We start from the raw sequence: 17,137 nt of genomic DNA on the forward strand, positions 1-17,137 counted from the left end.
TTATCCACTATTTCTTAAGCAGATATACTGCTTCTCACATCATCTCTAATTGCTACGGTAAGTACTTGTGCTTCAGCTGCTTAATTTGTTCCTTCTAGCTCTCAGTCCTCCGACTGTAGGTAGAGCAAATAACATACTACCACTTCACAGGTGAGGAAATGCAAGCACAGAAAGATTGGGAATTTGTTCAGGGTCACAGAGCAAGCTAACAGCAGAGCTGGGTCGGAATCAGTCCCCCTGATTCCAGGCTGAAGGTCACTCCTCCACTATCGGATCCCCTATGATCCTGCAGGCCGTGTGCGCCTAGTCTGGCCTTTATGGGGCCTGGTATTTAGAAGTCCTGTTGACGTTCCTTCTGTTCCCTAACTCCCTGTTTCAGAAGCCCATGGTACACAATTGATAAAGCCGGTTCTGTTCTCGGCCCCTGCTTGCTGCTGCCTGGGCAGGGGGCCCCCAGGGCCTCCCCGTCATGCCCTGGTGAGGAAGGGTCCCTGCTGGAGTCTTCACGTGGCACACTGCATGCATCTGTGGGGCCCACTGGTTGCCAAGACAAGTATGGCTCCAGATTATTCTAGGAAACAAATACACTGGTTTTCTGGATTGCAGGAATTACTAATTACGGATTTTTATTTTGGGCAGTGCTCCTTGGAGCTGGCAGACAGATGGAATAGTGACTTGCTCCAGGGGCATTGGAGAACCTGCAGAGCCCAATGCTTCCCAGCTTCTGCCCTCAACGCCTGAGGTGGAGGCCTCTTGGGAGGTTCCTGGCTCCCACTGGCTTCCCTTCTCCAGTAATGGCTCTCGAGACCCGAGTGCAAGCCTCGAGTGGTCTCATCAGCTGTACTACCCTGACCCTTAGCCAGATCATTATCTTAAGTAGGACAGCAGAGGTCTTTCCTAGGGTTTCCTACCTGGAATTGAGAATGAGAACCCATTAATCACAGAAGGTAGGCATGGAGAATTCAGAATCTGCTAGTTGCCAAGTTTTCAGTCATAAGTGAGAAAAAAGAGAAAGAGTTGAAACTATCTGAAAAACTCTTTGCCCCTGGTTCTACCAGCTCCTGACATCAGCTGTATCTCTATTCCCTTATAGGGTCATTGTTTGACACTCCCTTGGATTCTATGAACTGATAAATTCCTTTTTGGGTCTAAACTAATTCAGGTTGCATTTCTATCACTTTCAAGCAGAAACCTAGCTTAGTGGTGGACAGGGTTCAGGGACACACAGAGGACTCAGTTGTAGATAAACTACCTGAGTATTTTGGATCTCAGTGCATTGACCAATCTACTTCAAGTCAGTTTAAGGAACGCTATTACAGGATGGAGGAGGAGAGGTGATTCAAAAAAAAAAAAGAAAAAAATGAGATAAACACAGGTGCGAGGAAGCAGGAGGAGGCCAGGGAGAAGAGAGGTATGCTGGGGAAGTTTTTCCAGCTTTCTTTCTGATTCCATTTCTGTTCTGGAGTTCTAGGCCTCCCACTCTACTCTCAGCCTCTTTTTCACCTTCTCAGTTCATGAATTGAAAACCAATGCTCTGAACACCATTACCTAATCAAATAAAAGCACATATCAAGATCCAAGTCCATTATTGCTCACAAATGGAGAAACAGGCTTAGAGACAAAAGAGGTTGATTCCAAATTGCAGGGTGGGTAGCAGCATTGAGATGTCGTTCTGTCCATCCCCCTGCCTCTGACCCTCCTAGAACCCACCTTAGCCATACCTCCTCTGTGATCAGCTCTGTACAATGCTGATTTTGCCCAAGGAGGAGTGTAGAATGGAAGAAAAGAGAAAGAATAACCTCCCTCTCTCCTGTGAGAGAAGTTTAGAAGCTGCTTTGGGAGAATCTAAGAAGCTTTTCCTGAATGGTTTCCAGCCGCCTTGTTCTCTTCTTTACCTCCACCATGACTCAAACTAGAAAAAAAAAAAAGAAAAAGAAGGAGAGTGCAAAATCCCCTAGACCCCACGTCCCCACACCAGTTCATGCAAGAACAGCCTCATCCCCAGTACCCACTGCAGGAATGTAAGGAGCGCGAGAAAGGCTCCCACTCAGATGTCTTCGGATGAGGCATTAGGCCCCTAGATCACAGAAGAGGAAATAATAAGGTCCTATGAAAAGTTTCTTGTCCTTACTAATAATTTTTACAATGTAAATTAAAATATCACAGGAATACCTTTCCCAGAAATGCTTACTTTGGCTCTCATATGCTGCTCTCTGGCCCCAAATTGGAACAATCTTTTTAGAGGAAGGTTTGACAACATACACAGTAATTTTAAATATTCTACCTTTTACCTAGGAATTCTACTTTTTGGAATCTATTCTATGATTACAGTGTAGGTTAGTCTTAACCCTGTAAACTTGAGTACATTTCTTAACCTCCTCATGCTGCGATTTCCCCATTTATGAAGCAGAGATAGTTAATAGTACTTAACAAGTCATTGTGAGGATTTCCATGTACTTGTGAGTACATGTAAAGCTCTCAATACCCAATTAATAGTGCCCATAGTGAGTGGTATACAAATGTTAACTAGCATATTGTAGTGTTATTACCCCTATCAGTACACCAAGTACACATAAAGGGCTGTGCATAGCCAGATTCTTTAAATAGTGGAAAAAAAACTGTCAAGTTAAAAAATTAGATATATTGACATGATGGAATACTCTGGAGCAATTATTAATTGCTATAGGTTATAAGGTTATATAAATATAAGGAGATATATATATACATATACATATATATGGTTATAACCTATAAGACTTTAAGTTAGTCTGTACCATGATTCGGAGAAGGCAATGGCAACCCACTCCAGTACTCTTGCCTGGGAAATCCCATGGATGGAGGAGCCTGGTAGGCTACAGTCCATGGGGTCGCTAAGAGTTGGACACGACTGAACAATTCCACTTTCACTTTTCACTTTCCTGCACTAGAGAAGGAAATGGCAACCCACTCCAGTGTTCTTGCCTGGAGAATCCCAGGGACGGGGGAGCCTGGTGGGCTGCCGTCTATGGGGTCACAAAGAGTCAGACACGACTGAAGTGACTTAGCAGCAGCAGCAGTACCATGATTAGGGAAAAAGAAAAACTGTTCAATGTACAATGTCATACAAGAGTATGTATAGTATGATACCACTGGTATAAATAATGACAAGTATAACAATGCTACAGCTGAATAGATGGAAGATAAGTGAATATGCATGAAGAAAACCTAAAGGAATCAACCTGAAACTTTTAAATTTTATAGATCTGGGTATAGAATTGTATGTATCATTTTTCACATTATAAATTTTAATGTTTGTCTTTTTCCAATGAGCCTGTGTTACTTTTTGTGGTCATTAAAAAAAACAAACAGATATTGAGAATCCAAACCATAAACCAACAAATGAACATGGTCAGGGAAGAGGAGGGGTACAAAGAAAGACCCTGATGATGGGTCACTTGCCTCAGGGACAGATACTGGACTCCTTCTGGCCAAGTGGTCAGTGAAGCATAGGGGCACTGCAGGGTCTTGGGGAGTGGTGCTAGGTACTGCAGAAATTGCAGTTGGAAACAAAGTTCATCTCCACTGCAGCCTCAATGGCCTTACCCTGTGTCAGTCGGGTGTCTGGATCTTGCCTCTGACCCTGCTTTTAAATAAACCCTCTCAGGAGAATAATGAGAGGCAGTGGAAGGGGAGATGGGAAAGAAGGAGAAAGGAAAGGGAGAGGGGCTAGAGGAGAGAAGAGAGGAGAGAGAAACGCTGTGTGCCTGCATCTCCACGGCCCCAGGAAGTGGGACGTGGAGCTGCTCCTCGGCGTTCTGCGCCAGGAGTCGCCATGGAGACTGAGCGCTGGCCTCTTCATGAATAATACTCTGAGGCAGCTGTCTTCTTGGAGTCTTTTAAAATATACACTATTATTTGAACACAATGATATTTAGAGCAGAAAGATCAAGGTGGGGAGTGGGGGAGGAGACAGTAGCATTACCAGGATGATGGCAGGGTCTGGGCCCTTCCCAGAAGAGAGAAAAGGGAGGCTTACTTCTCTGATCCCTCTCCCTCCACCCTCCCTGGATCCAGAGCTTCCAATCTCACCCCCGAGACATCAGCATCCGCATCTGAAGGGCCCGTGCAGCGCCTGGCACAGGGCTGTATTCAATGAACATTTGATGAATGAATTTGTTCACTCATTCATTCATTCAGTGAGTGTCTATTCAATGCTTGTCCAGAAAGCAAACTCTCCTTCCATCACCTTTTCCCACGGAAGCCAGAAGTTTCCTCTCGCTTTCCCCACAGTCACAGATCCATCATCACCACCACCACCTTTCACACTGGCTCCCAAGAGGCTTGCATGCCGTCCTCCTCAGCATGTGTCTGAGATGATCCACCGTGTTCCTAATGGCAGTCACTCCAGAGAATTCTTGCACAGATGGATCCCAGCCAGATGGAGTGTGTACATTTGAAAAGCTAGAGGAAGATTCTCCACATACAGCCATTTTAATCTTTTTGTAAAATGAATGATCTTTTCCTAAATTATCCAACAGGGTAGGCTAGCCTGGGCTTGACTGTCAGTCCCACCACGGAATAGAAGCGTGGCCTTGAGTGAGTTGTTAAACATTTTTAAGTGTGTTTCCTTATCTGAAGTGGGTCTTCAATTCATTATTCCATGGAGCTTTTATTCAGTGCCAAATCCTAACCACTAGACCACCAGGGAATTCCCTATGATCTATTTTTAAGCTGTTAAAATTTGGGAGTAAGATGGGCTGAGCTGCGAAGGGCTACAAAATGCTCGTTCCCCCTTTATATTCTCTCCTCCTCCTCAAAGAGCCAAATGTAGGCGCAGCTGCCCTCCAGAGGTCCCATGTGTGAGAGTATGGGTGTGTGCATGCACTGAAGGTGAGGACACAGGGGCGAGGATGTGGGCCAGCCCCACCCAGAACACAGGTTGTGTCCCCTGTCTCCTCTCCTACTCTCTCCCCTTCCCAGCTCTGCCTCCAGGCCTGGCCTCTAACAAAAGGAAATTGGACCTTTGTCTTAACACAGACTTAGCCCAACAGCCCTTGGCAAAGAGCAGCAATGGCCTGGGAACTTGCCAAAGGAGTAGAGGAATTATCCATGACTAAGAAGGAGGAGGAATGCTGTGGCAGAGGGAAGAACAGCAGAGGGATGGAGAACCTGGGGCTGGCCAATCTGGCCCGACGGGGCAACCTGGGGAGCCTTGGACACCGGCCTAGTCAAACTTCCCCACTTCTCCTCCCTCCCAGGCAGCAAGATGCCAGCAAGGACTGGAGACATGTGTGCCCCGGGTGTCTGGTACGGGCTCACCTGGCTTTGGCAATGCATTTGGATTAGGATTCAAATCAGGGTCTGAAATAGAGTATAAAAGAAATGGTGGCCTGTGTGCCTAATCCTTACAGACAAGTGCTGAGTTTCTGCATTTCCTACATGGAAACACATGTGCTGCTACATTGGAACTATGTCTACGGCATTTGTGAGGTCATTCTGGACGTATGTGAATTCCACGCACGAGAAAATGAATGCAAGTGTGTCAGCATGTGTTTTTTGGGTGATTATATGATGCCATATTCTGTGAATACACTTTAGCACTGTCGTGGAATGGGGATGGAGATATATCTCACAGTCTTTGTAGAATAAAAACCAAAATCTACCTTCTGATCCATAGTAGGCACTTATAGGAAGGAATATAGGCACTTATATTAGGAATAGGCACTTATAGTAGGAATAAATACTGAATGAACAAACATTGAGAAGTTAAATGAATGAATGTTTGCATAATTAACATAGGGTAAACACTTGAGCATTTGGTGGGTTTTGGGCATTCCTGGCACTCTCCCTTGAAAAAGGAGGCTGGGCAAGGGGGGCTTGGAGACATACTGCCAGTCATGCTAGAGCCCATCATCCCTAATGACTTTGTTTCCATTCCTAAGGAAGAAGGATCCCAACCTGCCCTCCGTACCAGCTGGCACCCAGAGTCTCAAGAATTGATGCTCTGTGTAAAGAAAAACATACTTAATTTACTTAATTTCCTAATTTGGTCCAGAAAGGAGTGAACTATAATACAAAATAAAATGAAAATTTTTTAAAGATGAGAAAATAAAACAAAGTAAAAACTGCAGAAGAAGAGAAAGGGTATCAGGAGGGCAGGCAGGCTTCTTTGCTAGAGTTGACTAGCCTTCGGTAGCCAAGAGCCACAGCTTCCCTAACACTAGGAAATATATTTGTTTAAGTTTTGCAGAAGAAGCCCAATTATTCCAGGAACTGATTCCAGGCATGTATAGCCTATAAATTCTCTGTGTGCTCCTGGGCAAAAAAAAAAAAAAAAAAGACTACTATAAAGGCATCTCAAACCTTGTGGGTGAGGGAATGGGGAGCAGGAATTGGCCCTGCTTCTCTGGAGGACAACTGCCAGTTGTATCAAAATTTTACATACTCTTAGATCTAGAATTATACTCATTGCAATTTATCCCACAGATATATTCACATTTATGCACTCAAGGACTACAACAACGATGGCAAGCAAAGGACTGGAAACTTTCTATATGCTAATGGATAAGGGACAAATTGATGGCCCTTGCAGTGGAGTACTATACAGCCTTACAAAAGAAGGATCAAGCTCTTTATGTTTGGACATGAGTCAATCTCTCAGCTGTTACAAGTTGGGGAAAATTCTACTGCAAGACAGTGTGTGTGCTTGCATATGCACGTTTTTTTCTAAAAAAAATGGGGGTAAAGAGAGACCTTTACTTTTCAATCTTGAATATACAATTTTCTGCTAATTGACATTTTCTCTCAAGACATGACTCTTTTTTATTTAAATGTTATTTTTCCTAGCACAAACTAACCAAAACCAACAAAACTATTAAGAAAATGAAAAACACACAGACGTGAGCAAATACTGAATTACGGCAATAATCTCTACGGTTTATTGAGTGCCCCTGTGCCTAGAATTTCATATGCTCTAATCCAATGACTGGAGAAGGAAATGGCAACCCACTCCAGTACTCTTGCCTGGAAAATTCCATGGACTGAGGAGCCTGATAGGCTACAGTCCATGGGGTCGCAAAGAGTCGGACACGACTGAGCAATTTCACTTTCACATAGCAAATTTATGAAGTAGATATGTGTATCTCCATTTCACAGGTGAGGAAACTGACGTTTGGGGAGATGAAACGACACAGCTAGTAGTTGACAGAGAGAGGATTCGAACCCAAATTATGGAATCCCTAAGGTCACGCGGTCTTTTTCAGCCGTCCTTCGCCGTCTACCTCCAGGAGAGAAGAGCACTTTCTAGACGTCCCGACCCACGCGGCGCAGCGCCCCAGCCAGATGCGCCCGCGGTCCCGGCGCGCACGGGGCTCCACGCTTGGGGAGTGCGCGCGCACGCAGCGGCGCGGGCCCGGCGACGGCCGAGGCAACGACGTCACAGCCCGAGTTTTCCTTTTCGGGAGTCCCCGGCACACATCCTGTGTCCATGTTTGGGCATTTACGTCACGGCGGCAGGGCCGGGGCCTCCCGAAATGGCAGTGGCCCGGGGAGTCGGAAGCCCTGAGCCAGCGCCGCCGCTGCTATATAAGTGGGGGGGCCGCGGGTTGGGGGAGCCCGGTTGCGCTTTGGAGAGACGAGGAACTGCCACCTCCCAGCGCTAGGGCGCTTCAGCCACCCCTTCCCAACCCCTTCCCAGAGGTGAGAGCCAGGAGTCCGAGCATCTAGGTCTGTGAGGTGCGGGCGCCCCGACTGTCGGCTCCTCGCCATTCGCGCGCCCCTAAGCCCAGCGGGCGAGGCCACGGGAGCCCCGCCGCCGCCGCCGCCGAGCCATGCTCCACCTTAGCGAGTTTTCCGGCCCCGACGCGCTCCTAGTAAAGTCTACCGAGGGCTGTTGCTCTGAACCGAGTACCGACCTGACCCGGCTGCCCTCCAGGGACCCACCTGCAGCCACCGGCTATCCGGCAGGTAAGGAGCGAAGCCAGGGGTGCTCAGACGGCGGCGCACCGCGGGGACGCAAGGTGCCTGGGAACAGGCAGGGATGGGGACGCTCGAGCGGTAGGGATAGGAACGGAAGGAGATTCGGGGTCTGGTGGTGCGCACCCCCAGTCCCACCCACACCAGGCCTCCAGCGCCTCCGCAGGAACCTGTGCGTGTATGAAGGCGTCCTTTTGCTTTTGCACGTGTGTTTTGTGTGTGCATGTTTGTATGTGTGTCTTGGGGCGTATGCCGGCTCCTGCTGAATCGGAATGTGCAAAAGGCACTTTGCGTGTGTCAGCGAGCACCGAGGGCTTCTTGGGTAGGGGCTGCGGGCTCCGAGGCGCCGGCTTTGATGTGCGCGGAGCTGATTCCTGCTCCCTCCTCAGCAGGTGATTTCTTGAGCTGGGCCTTGAGCAGCTGTGGCGCCGGGGAGTACTTAACCGACTCCTGCCTCCTGGAGGGGCCTGCGCCCACGTCTCCCCCTGGCCTCGGCTACAGTGGTAGCTTCTTCATCCAGGCAGTCCCCGAACACCCGCACGATCCAGAAGCACTCTTCAACCTCATGTCGGGCATCCTAGGCCTGACACCTTTCCCCGGCGCTGAGGCGGCAGCATCCCGGTCTCCTCTGGATGCCTCTTTTCCCGCAGGCTCCGACGCCTTGCTGCCAGGTCCGCCAGACCTTTTCTCCCCGGATCCGGGCGCTGCTGCTTTCCCAGAGGCGTTCTGGGAGGCCTCGCCCTCGGCAGGCGCCCCCTCACAGTGTCTGTATGAGCCTCATCTCTCCCCACCCGACGTCAAGCCAGGTCTCCGGGCTCCTCCGGCTTCCCCTGCGCTGGACACTGCCTCGGCCTTCAAAGGTCCGTACTCTCCATGGGAGCTGCTCTCAGCCGGGGCTCCTGGGAGCTGTGGGTCACAAGGAGGCTACCAGGCCGCCCCGGAGGCCCGTTTCCCCCCGATGGGGGCCAAGATTGAAGACCTGCTGTCCATCAGCTGCCCCGCGGAGCTGCCGGGTGGCCCTGCCAGCAGACTTTACACCATGGGGACCTACGATGCTTTCTCGCTGGCCCCGGGTGACTTAGGAGAAGGAGCCGAGAGCCTCCCGGGGCTCCTGACCCCTCCTAACGGGGAGGGAGGGAGTAGCGGCGAAGGCGGAGAGTTTCTAGATGGTACGCAGCCTGAGCTTTCCCCGCTGGGCCTTCGCAGCGCCGCAGCGGACTTCCCGAAACCTCTAGTGGCTGACATCCCCGGGAGCAGCGCCGTGCCTGAACCTCCTGTACCGCCGCCGGCCCCATTCCCCCCAGCCAAGGCGCGGCGCAAGGGGCGCCGGGGCGGCAAGTGCAGCGCACGCTGCTTCTGTCCTCGGCCGCATGCAAAAGCGTTTGCTTGCCCGGTGGAGAGCTGTGTGCGCAGTTTCGCGCGCTCCGACGAGCTCAACCGCCACCTGCGCATCCACACCGGCCACAAGCCTTTCCAGTGCCGCATCTGCCTTCGCAACTTCAGCCGCAGCGACCACCTTACCACACACGTGCGCACGCACACAGGCGAGAAGCCCTTTGCCTGCGACGTGTGCGGCCGCCGCTTCGCGCGCAGCGATGAGAAGAAACGGCACAGCAAGGTGCACCTCAAGCAGAAGGCGCGCGCCGAGGAGCGGCTCAAGGGCCTTGGCTTTTATTCGTTGGGCCTCTCCTTCGCAGCCCTGTGAGGGTGAAATGGGTTTGTAGATTGGGGCGCCGCAATCAGGCGCCCAAGAGAAAACCTGCCCCCACCCTCCGCCCTCTTCCCTACTCCTCTGCCCACTTTTTTCCGGCACGCCCTAGGGCGGGACTCTGGTCCGGCTTCTAGTTCCCTTGAAGCGCCCGCCGCACACACGCTGTTCAGCACCAGCTCCACGGACAGCTCCCGTGGTCTAGGCGCTGTTTTTGAGTCAGCTGCGCTTTGGAGGGAAGTTCTCTTGGGCCACCCCACTGAGTAGGCACTTACTTGGAACTTAAAACACTCTTTGTAACTGGCGCACGCCCCATGCCCCCTCGATGACCCCCAGAGCCAGGCTGGGGTAGCGCCGAGCTGGTCTCGTGCGGGATTTTGTACAGCAATGTCGTTTTCAGCGGCCATTGATTGTAACGTTTTGCTTTGGGGTTATTTCCTTTTTGTTGTTAATTTTTGTAAAGCAGACGCTACTCTCAAGCAGTTGACAGAACTGTTTATTTTTGCAATTAAAATTATTGTGCTAAAAGCTTACTGAATCTGCCATCCAAGCTCCTGGCCATCCCCTACCCCATGAAGATGTGTGCCAGGAAAGAAAGGAGATGTCATGCTCATGGAGTCATTACACACCTACTGTCAGGCACAGTGGCATGTGACAGGCATTCAATAAATATGTACTGCATTAACGGATGAATTTAATCACAGCTGACCTCAGGGTTCAAGGTGTTTCTGGAACTTGAGAGTCGTTGAGAGGCTTAGGCATTAAACATTGTGCGTATATTATCCTCCTTAATCTTTGCAATCTTGAGTGCAGCATAAGGAAGCAAAGTATGTAACTCTCTGGGTAACTCAGACAGGGTCAAACTCAGATCTGTCTGGTTCCAAAGCCAATGCTTTTTTCCCAGCTCCAGTATGGCGGCATCTCAGCTTAAAATGACTGTTTGGAAAGGCATCTTAGCAAGAGGCGAAATAGATTTGGCAGCTAGAGGGAGCTCCAGGCAGTAGCGACAGCAGCAAAAGACTGCAGCATTTCAGTGCTGCTTGTGAACGCCCCGAGTATTGGTTATAACAGCCAGGGCGTTCGCGTCTGTGAAAGAATGACATGCTGTCAGGGCCAGAAGGGACTCAGCATTCAGCTAGACCACTGATGAGAAGAGCCAAGCCCAGTCAGGAGAGGATGTTTGTCAGAGGCTCACAGTCACACTAGGTGCTTTTCCCGTAGCTGTCCATTCACCACCTAGTCATGCAATGACCACAGCCCCTTTTCCCTAACTCTCCTTCCAGGTGAACACCTGTGGCTTTGGTGGGGGAGAGGGGAGGGCAGAAGCGGGGAGTGGAGCTAGGAGGATGGTGAGGAAAGTATGATCCTGTGATGGGGAAGGGGGGTAGTGGGTGAATCTTGGCCCTCCCTTTCTCCCTAAATTCCCAACCCAAAAGCTTTTACTTTTCCTGGCCATCTTGGGTAGCTGCTGGAGTATTAAAAGCCTGCTGTGCACCCCATCTCTCCTCCCTGATAGGTCCTCTCTGCTACAGAAAGGATAGAGCCTGTCTGAGGACTTCATTCTTTTCTGAGCTGAGCTATTCCTGAATTAAGAGAGTCCTGCAGCCCTAAGATGCCAGATCAACCCAGCTTTTGATCCTTTGGCCACTTCATTCCTTCACTAACTCAGATGTGCTCACCCTCCACCCCCACACTCTGGTTGACAAGAGACAAAATTATCAGGTCAGTGAATTCTACCCATTTTCCTCCCAAAGTGCTAAGTGCTTTCATGTGGTTGGGTACCTTGTATCTAATAAACCAGTCTGTGGTAAAGGATTCACTGCTCCCTCCTCTAGGAGGGGTTTCCCTGGCTTAGACAGTAAAGAATCTGCCTGCAATACAGGAGACCCAGGTTCAATCCCTGGGTTAGGAGGATCCCCTGGAGGAGGGAATGGCTACCCACTCCAGTATTCTTGCCTGGAGAATCCCATGGAGAGAGGAGCCTGGCGGGTTCGACAGAGTTGGACATAACTGAGCGACTAACAGTTCTAGGAGAGTCAGCACTTTAATAGAGTAGCCTATAGAGAGCAATGTTTAGCCCTGTAGTGAGTCTCAAATGGTGGAGCATCAGGCACTGTAATAGGGAAGTGGTAGATCCGTGGAGACATAAGATGATGATGACTCTCATTATCTTACTATTTAAGGGACCACACCTTTCACTTTATAGGCATAGACCACCGGACTATACTTCCCATGCAGAGTAGGATAAGAAAGAGCATAAAGACCCCGATTTGAAGCAACTGGTTTCAAACTACACAACCTGAACGGGTAAGAAGGGCAGAAGGCGAGTGGTGTCTGACCACCCCTCCGCTGTCCCCTTCAGCAGCACCCCATCACGTACTGTCAGCTCCATGGTGTCCCACCTTGTCCTCACACCCACCTAGGCTGAAAGTCACTGATGAGAAAATTGCACCCCGAAGAAGTCACTTAGTAGTGGTGCTCGTACCAGGGCCCAGCCTGGGTTCTAGAACTCCCAGCTAAGAAGGCCCTCCTATTTATTCCCAAGAGAAACTGCTCCATTTACTGGAATTTCCACTAGGGATTTTGAGGGAAAAGAATAATTGGCCAGAGATGGAAAGAAGTGGAACACTCCGAAAATTGTCCCAAACCAGGACCCAAACATAATCAGGGACAAATAACTCATTTTCCTTACTGGCTCCTATTTTTAATTTAGTCCTCAAAAATGTGGGTGTTTTCCCAGACTGAGTTCTGAGACCCTCATTCCCCATTTCAACACTCTCCTTGGAGAGCACGTTAATTCCTAGGCTTTCAGCTATCACTGCTACACAGATGACATCTAAGCCAGCCAGCCCTCATCTCTACTCCAGCTGAAGCTCATGACTCTGAATAATGAACATCCCCATATGGGGATGTTATATGGGGATGCTCACCACCATTTCAAATACAATCTGTCTAAAACCAAATCATCCTTTTGTATACCCAGTTTATGCTAATGGAGACCACCATTTGTTTGGTTCTCAAAATCCCCTAAATAACTACAGTTCTGTGGGATTCATTTTTTACCCCTCTCTCCCCCCATCCGGGCTGTCACCTCAGACTTCCTGGATCTTACTGAAGTTCAAAAGGGTCTTACACATTCTAATTCATGGTACATAGCTTCCTTTTATGTACTGTCATTTTTAGCTTGTGAGATCATCTTAAGTGGGGATTTACCTGGTCAGTAATATTCTGTAGCCTGGGTTGAGGGTATGTTTCTCCTGAGCGGTTTTGTGCTTGCTTCTGCCTGGCATTCCAGGAATATCAAGTGATGAAAGCCTATCTTTATGTTAATTTCTTGGCTTGGGGTTCTTATATTATGCAGGTGTTGTGAGTTCAAACTCTAACTCAGGTAGTTACAGCTTCTCAGAGGCAACTCCCCTTCTCCACCCAGGGCCCAGGTCAGGACAGACAAGCAATACGGGAAGGTCTTCCTTCTTCATACCTCCACAGCACATCTTGTTAGCTCATCTGTTGGTCTCAGCTCCCTTGTTCTGGTCCAGGTAGATTTTCTTCCCTTTCTTGCAAGGTCAGTTGAGCATTTCAGATGTCTGTTATGTCTTGTGAATCAGTCCCTGCATTCTTTAGCAGGAGAGACTTGGGTTTATTCCACAATATTGCTGAAAACCGAAGCCAGAAAATACAGATTCCTCTATTAAAATATTTCCCCCATTTATCCTCTCCGTGCCTATTGCCAACACCTGAGTCCATGCCACCCCCTCCACATATACAAACACCTTGGCTACGACAATCACATAGTAATTGGGAGGATCTTACAAGAACATCCTGACTGACCCCTCATTGTACAGAGTAGGAAATTGAGGTCCCAGAAGTTTGGGGATTTTCTTAAGAGCACACAGATGATGAGAGACTGAAGTGGACCTTGAATCTGGGCTTTCCAGGGCCAAGACCAGCCCATTTCCATATATCCATTTATTTCACAAGTATTACTGAGTGCCTACCATATGTTGGGCCTGTGGTTACCAATTTTTTTCCTTTCCAGTGCACCTGAAGAATTTGACACACATACACATTAGTAACAAAGCCTCACTTAAATCCTGGCTCTCATTTTGGAAAGACAGGGAAGAGTAATAAGACTCTTGATGATGTGGGACATGGGGGAGAGTTTGACAAAGCAACTGAGAGTGCTGTTTCCTCCCTCTTCACCCCAACCTCTGGCCTTGTTTGAAACAAGCTTGTACTATACCAGACCGCTTCCTGTGGTCCCTCTGCCGCCATTCTCTCTCCTTCCATTTCACATTGCACAGCACTACTGATGTAATAGTGTTTTATTCCAAACTGACCACAGCTTCCAGCTTCCTACAAACAATACACTGCAGTTAAAGCCCTCTGTATCTGATCCAAACTTATTGTCCATCCTCTTCTGTCATCTCTCCCTTCGCTCTGTCCTCTCTCCTCCACCCACATGAATCCTCCCACCAAATCCTCCAACTACTAAGCTTCTTCAAGGCCAGAGACCTTGTCTGATCCACATGTGCGGCCACTGTATCACTAGGCCTTCTGCCTGGTACATCTTAAGTGCCTAATTATTGTGCTGATTGATTGGCCAAAACCAAAAAGGCCTAAAGGCCTAAAAGGAGAAGAGGAAAAGAGAAGGGGCCGAGGAAGGAAGGAAGGTGGTTGGAGAGCATGAAACTGGGAAAGGGTCAGGAGGGAGATGGGAAGAAGCGAGACTGAGGCCCTGAGCCAAGCCCAGGGGCCCCATGAGTAGGGCATACTTCTGGCTGGTTTGTGCCTGTCCAGTTCTTCCCAAGCCCATGATGCTCTGCCTCAGCTTTGGGTCCCCAGATGTGTCTGTTATTCAGCTCTCTCTCTCCCTTTTGGTTTTTCTGGCCCACATGGAGTGGGATTCAGTTAAACATTTTTAGAACTGTGGTTCCCATAACAACCAAGCAGGAACTGTTGTCCATAAAATGTAGCCTGGGCACACATGCACATATACATATGCACGTGTGTGTACATGCACACCTGAATACACACTTAGTACATGTAGGCCTGCTTACATACACATGTGCATTTACTCGTGTACACATTCATATGTACAAACACCCCCATGTACACATGCATACATTCACACATTCATGCACTCACTCACATGCACACACGTGCATATGCACAGATATACACCTATACGCATATGCATATATATACGCATTCACAAAAACACATGTATGTACACATGCATGCCCTAAACTGGTTTTACAGACTCAGAGGAAGCACAGAGTGAGAACAAACATCACTAGAACAAAAAATACATGCATATTTTTGGCAGTCTACAAAAGCAGGTGAATTTAGAGAATCTTCATTTTGGCAGCAGAAGGTTCAGTGGGTTTAATACAGCCAAGGGGTGTCAGGGGGGCACTATATTCAAGCATAGACCTTAGAATTTAATGACTTGAGTTCAGATCCTGACTGTTCCCTTTTTTGAGCTCTGAACTCTAGCTTCCCAATCTGTAAAGTGGGTATAATAATAATACCTACACAGTAGGTCTGACATTTGAGTAATATATACAAAAATGATGTGAAATGCCCAGCATTTGGGTGGGCTTCCCTGGTAGCTCAGTGGTAAAGAACCCACCTGCAAAGCAGGAAACGCAGGCGACTCATATTCAGTCCTTGGGTTGGGAAGGTCCCCTGGAGGAGGACATGGCAACCCACTCCAGTATTCTTGCTTGCAGAATCCCATGGACATAGGTGCCTGGCAGGCCACAGTCCTTAGGGTCACAAAGAGTCAGACACGACAAGTGACTGAGTATGCAGCATTTGGTTAATAGCTGTTATAACAAGTCTTCAGGGAAGCGATTTCGTATTTGCTCAATCTAAGAAGATTTTCTCAAGGAGGAAAGAAATTCAGGAGCTAGGGGAAGGAAAAGAAGATGTGGGGGAGGAGGGGAATTTGAACTGACTGGCCTGGGTCCTTATTAAATTTGCCTTTCTTCAGAAGCTACCTGACAGCTCCACAAATTATCCTGTTGCTGTTTAGTTGCTTCAGTGGTGTCCAACTCTTTGTGACGCCATGGACTATAGTCTGCCAGTCTCCTCTGTCCATGGGATTTCCCAGAATATTGGAAATTTGAATGGGTTTCCAGTATTCAGATTATATAAGAATGGGTTTCCCATATTCCAGGGTATAAGAATACTGGAATGGGTTGTCATTTCCTTCTCCAGGGGACCTTCCTCACCCTGCATCTACTGCATTGTCGACAGATTCTTGGCCGCTGAGCCATCAGGGAAGCCCAGAAACTATCCTTCCAGATACTAAATGCCCAGTGACCCTGCCTTAGCAGGAAAAGGATGGGGTCAAGGAGAGTCCCCATCAGCCTCATTTACTGGAGAATCCTGGGACTATGCTGGATTTCTGTTCTGCTGCTGCGAGAAGACCCCTCATGGTCTTGGCCCTCAACTTTGCCCAAGACAGTTTCTTTGCCTTTGTGCAAGCACTACCCCTAGTCTGAAATGCCTTCTTCTTTTTCTCATCCAAAGCTCAGTTCATCTCATCCCTGGGCTTAGTAGCCCAAATACCCTATCCGATTTTATCCACTGCAGTCCTATAAACTTCCTCCAAGCTTGGACAGTCAGATTATTCCTGCTTTATCAGCTGGATGGGCCTCAAGTCAAGGGTGGGCCCTCTAGGTGCTCAAGTTCCGTAGAGCCAGGCTTCTCCCCTAACCAAGTTTGAGATGGGAGTGGCTGGGAAGGAACCAGGAGTCTCCTGTCCCTTTCTTCCCCTTCCAGATCCCGAATAGGATTTGTGACGGGGACATGTGGTCCTAGACGGCACCCTCAAGGGCAAGATTGGGTCCTGGGACCTAGTGGAGTCTGGCCAAAGACACTCCTAGTTCCTCTGGGTCGCTGGGGATGCCCAGAGGGGATGAGCCCAGGCAGTCTCCTCGAAGGCTGTGACCCGAGGTCGCAGAGTGCACACCCCAGGCGCGCATCCCAGGCGGCTGCGCAGGGCCTGCGGCGCAGATCTCAGTAGCGCAGCACACCCGCCCTCTTCCTGACCCACAGAATTCGGCACCCCAGGGTTTGCCCCGAGGGGGAGCAGGCCCAAACCGGACTGGTAGGGTTAGGGTGGAGAGGTTCGGATTAAAGGTGGGCAGCAGGAGTCACAACCGGAGGTGCCTGGGGCAGGGGGAGTGCACTGGGCGGTGCCGCGACCAAGGAGGACGGGGAGCCAAGGGGGGCTCGGCCGGAGAGGCCCGGGCACCCCCAGGGCGGCGCCGCGGACCCGCCCCCACCGAAGCCACCTTCAGCGGAAAACGTGGGGTCCCGGCGCAGCCGCTTCTGGCGGCATCTGCCGCTCCCCAGCTCGCAGGAGAGCCCGCCCCGGAGGAGGGGCCGGCTCTGCCCCACCTCCTCGCCGCCTCCCTACCCCTTCCTTTCCTTTCCTCCGGCCGCGCGCCCCCTCCTCCCTCC

At 49.5% G+C, this 17,137-nt stretch overlaps 1 protein-coding gene across 1 annotated transcript; it reads left to right on the forward strand.

Moving 5' to 3' along the window:
- Window positions 1-7,808: 7,808 nt before the first annotated feature.
- Window positions 7,809-10,346, forward strand: EGR4 (early growth response 4). The gene is made up of 2 exons (XM_040223922.1): window positions 7,809-7,944; window positions 8,343-10,346. The coding sequence occupies exons 1-2, from the start codon at window positions 7,809-7,811 to the stop codon at window positions 9,656-9,658; spliced, it is 1,452 nt and encodes a 483-aa protein (XP_040079856.1). The 3' UTR covers window positions 9,659-10,346.
- The last annotated feature ends 6,791 nt before the right edge of the window (window positions 10,347-17,137 follow it).

The sequence above is a fragment of the Oryx dammah genome, unplaced genomic scaffold (assembly GCF_014754425.2).
Source record: "Oryx dammah isolate SB20612 unplaced genomic scaffold, SCBI_Odam_1.1 HiC_scaffold_25, whole genome shotgun sequence".
NCBI lineage: Eukaryota > Metazoa > Chordata > Mammalia > Artiodactyla > Bovidae > Oryx > Oryx dammah.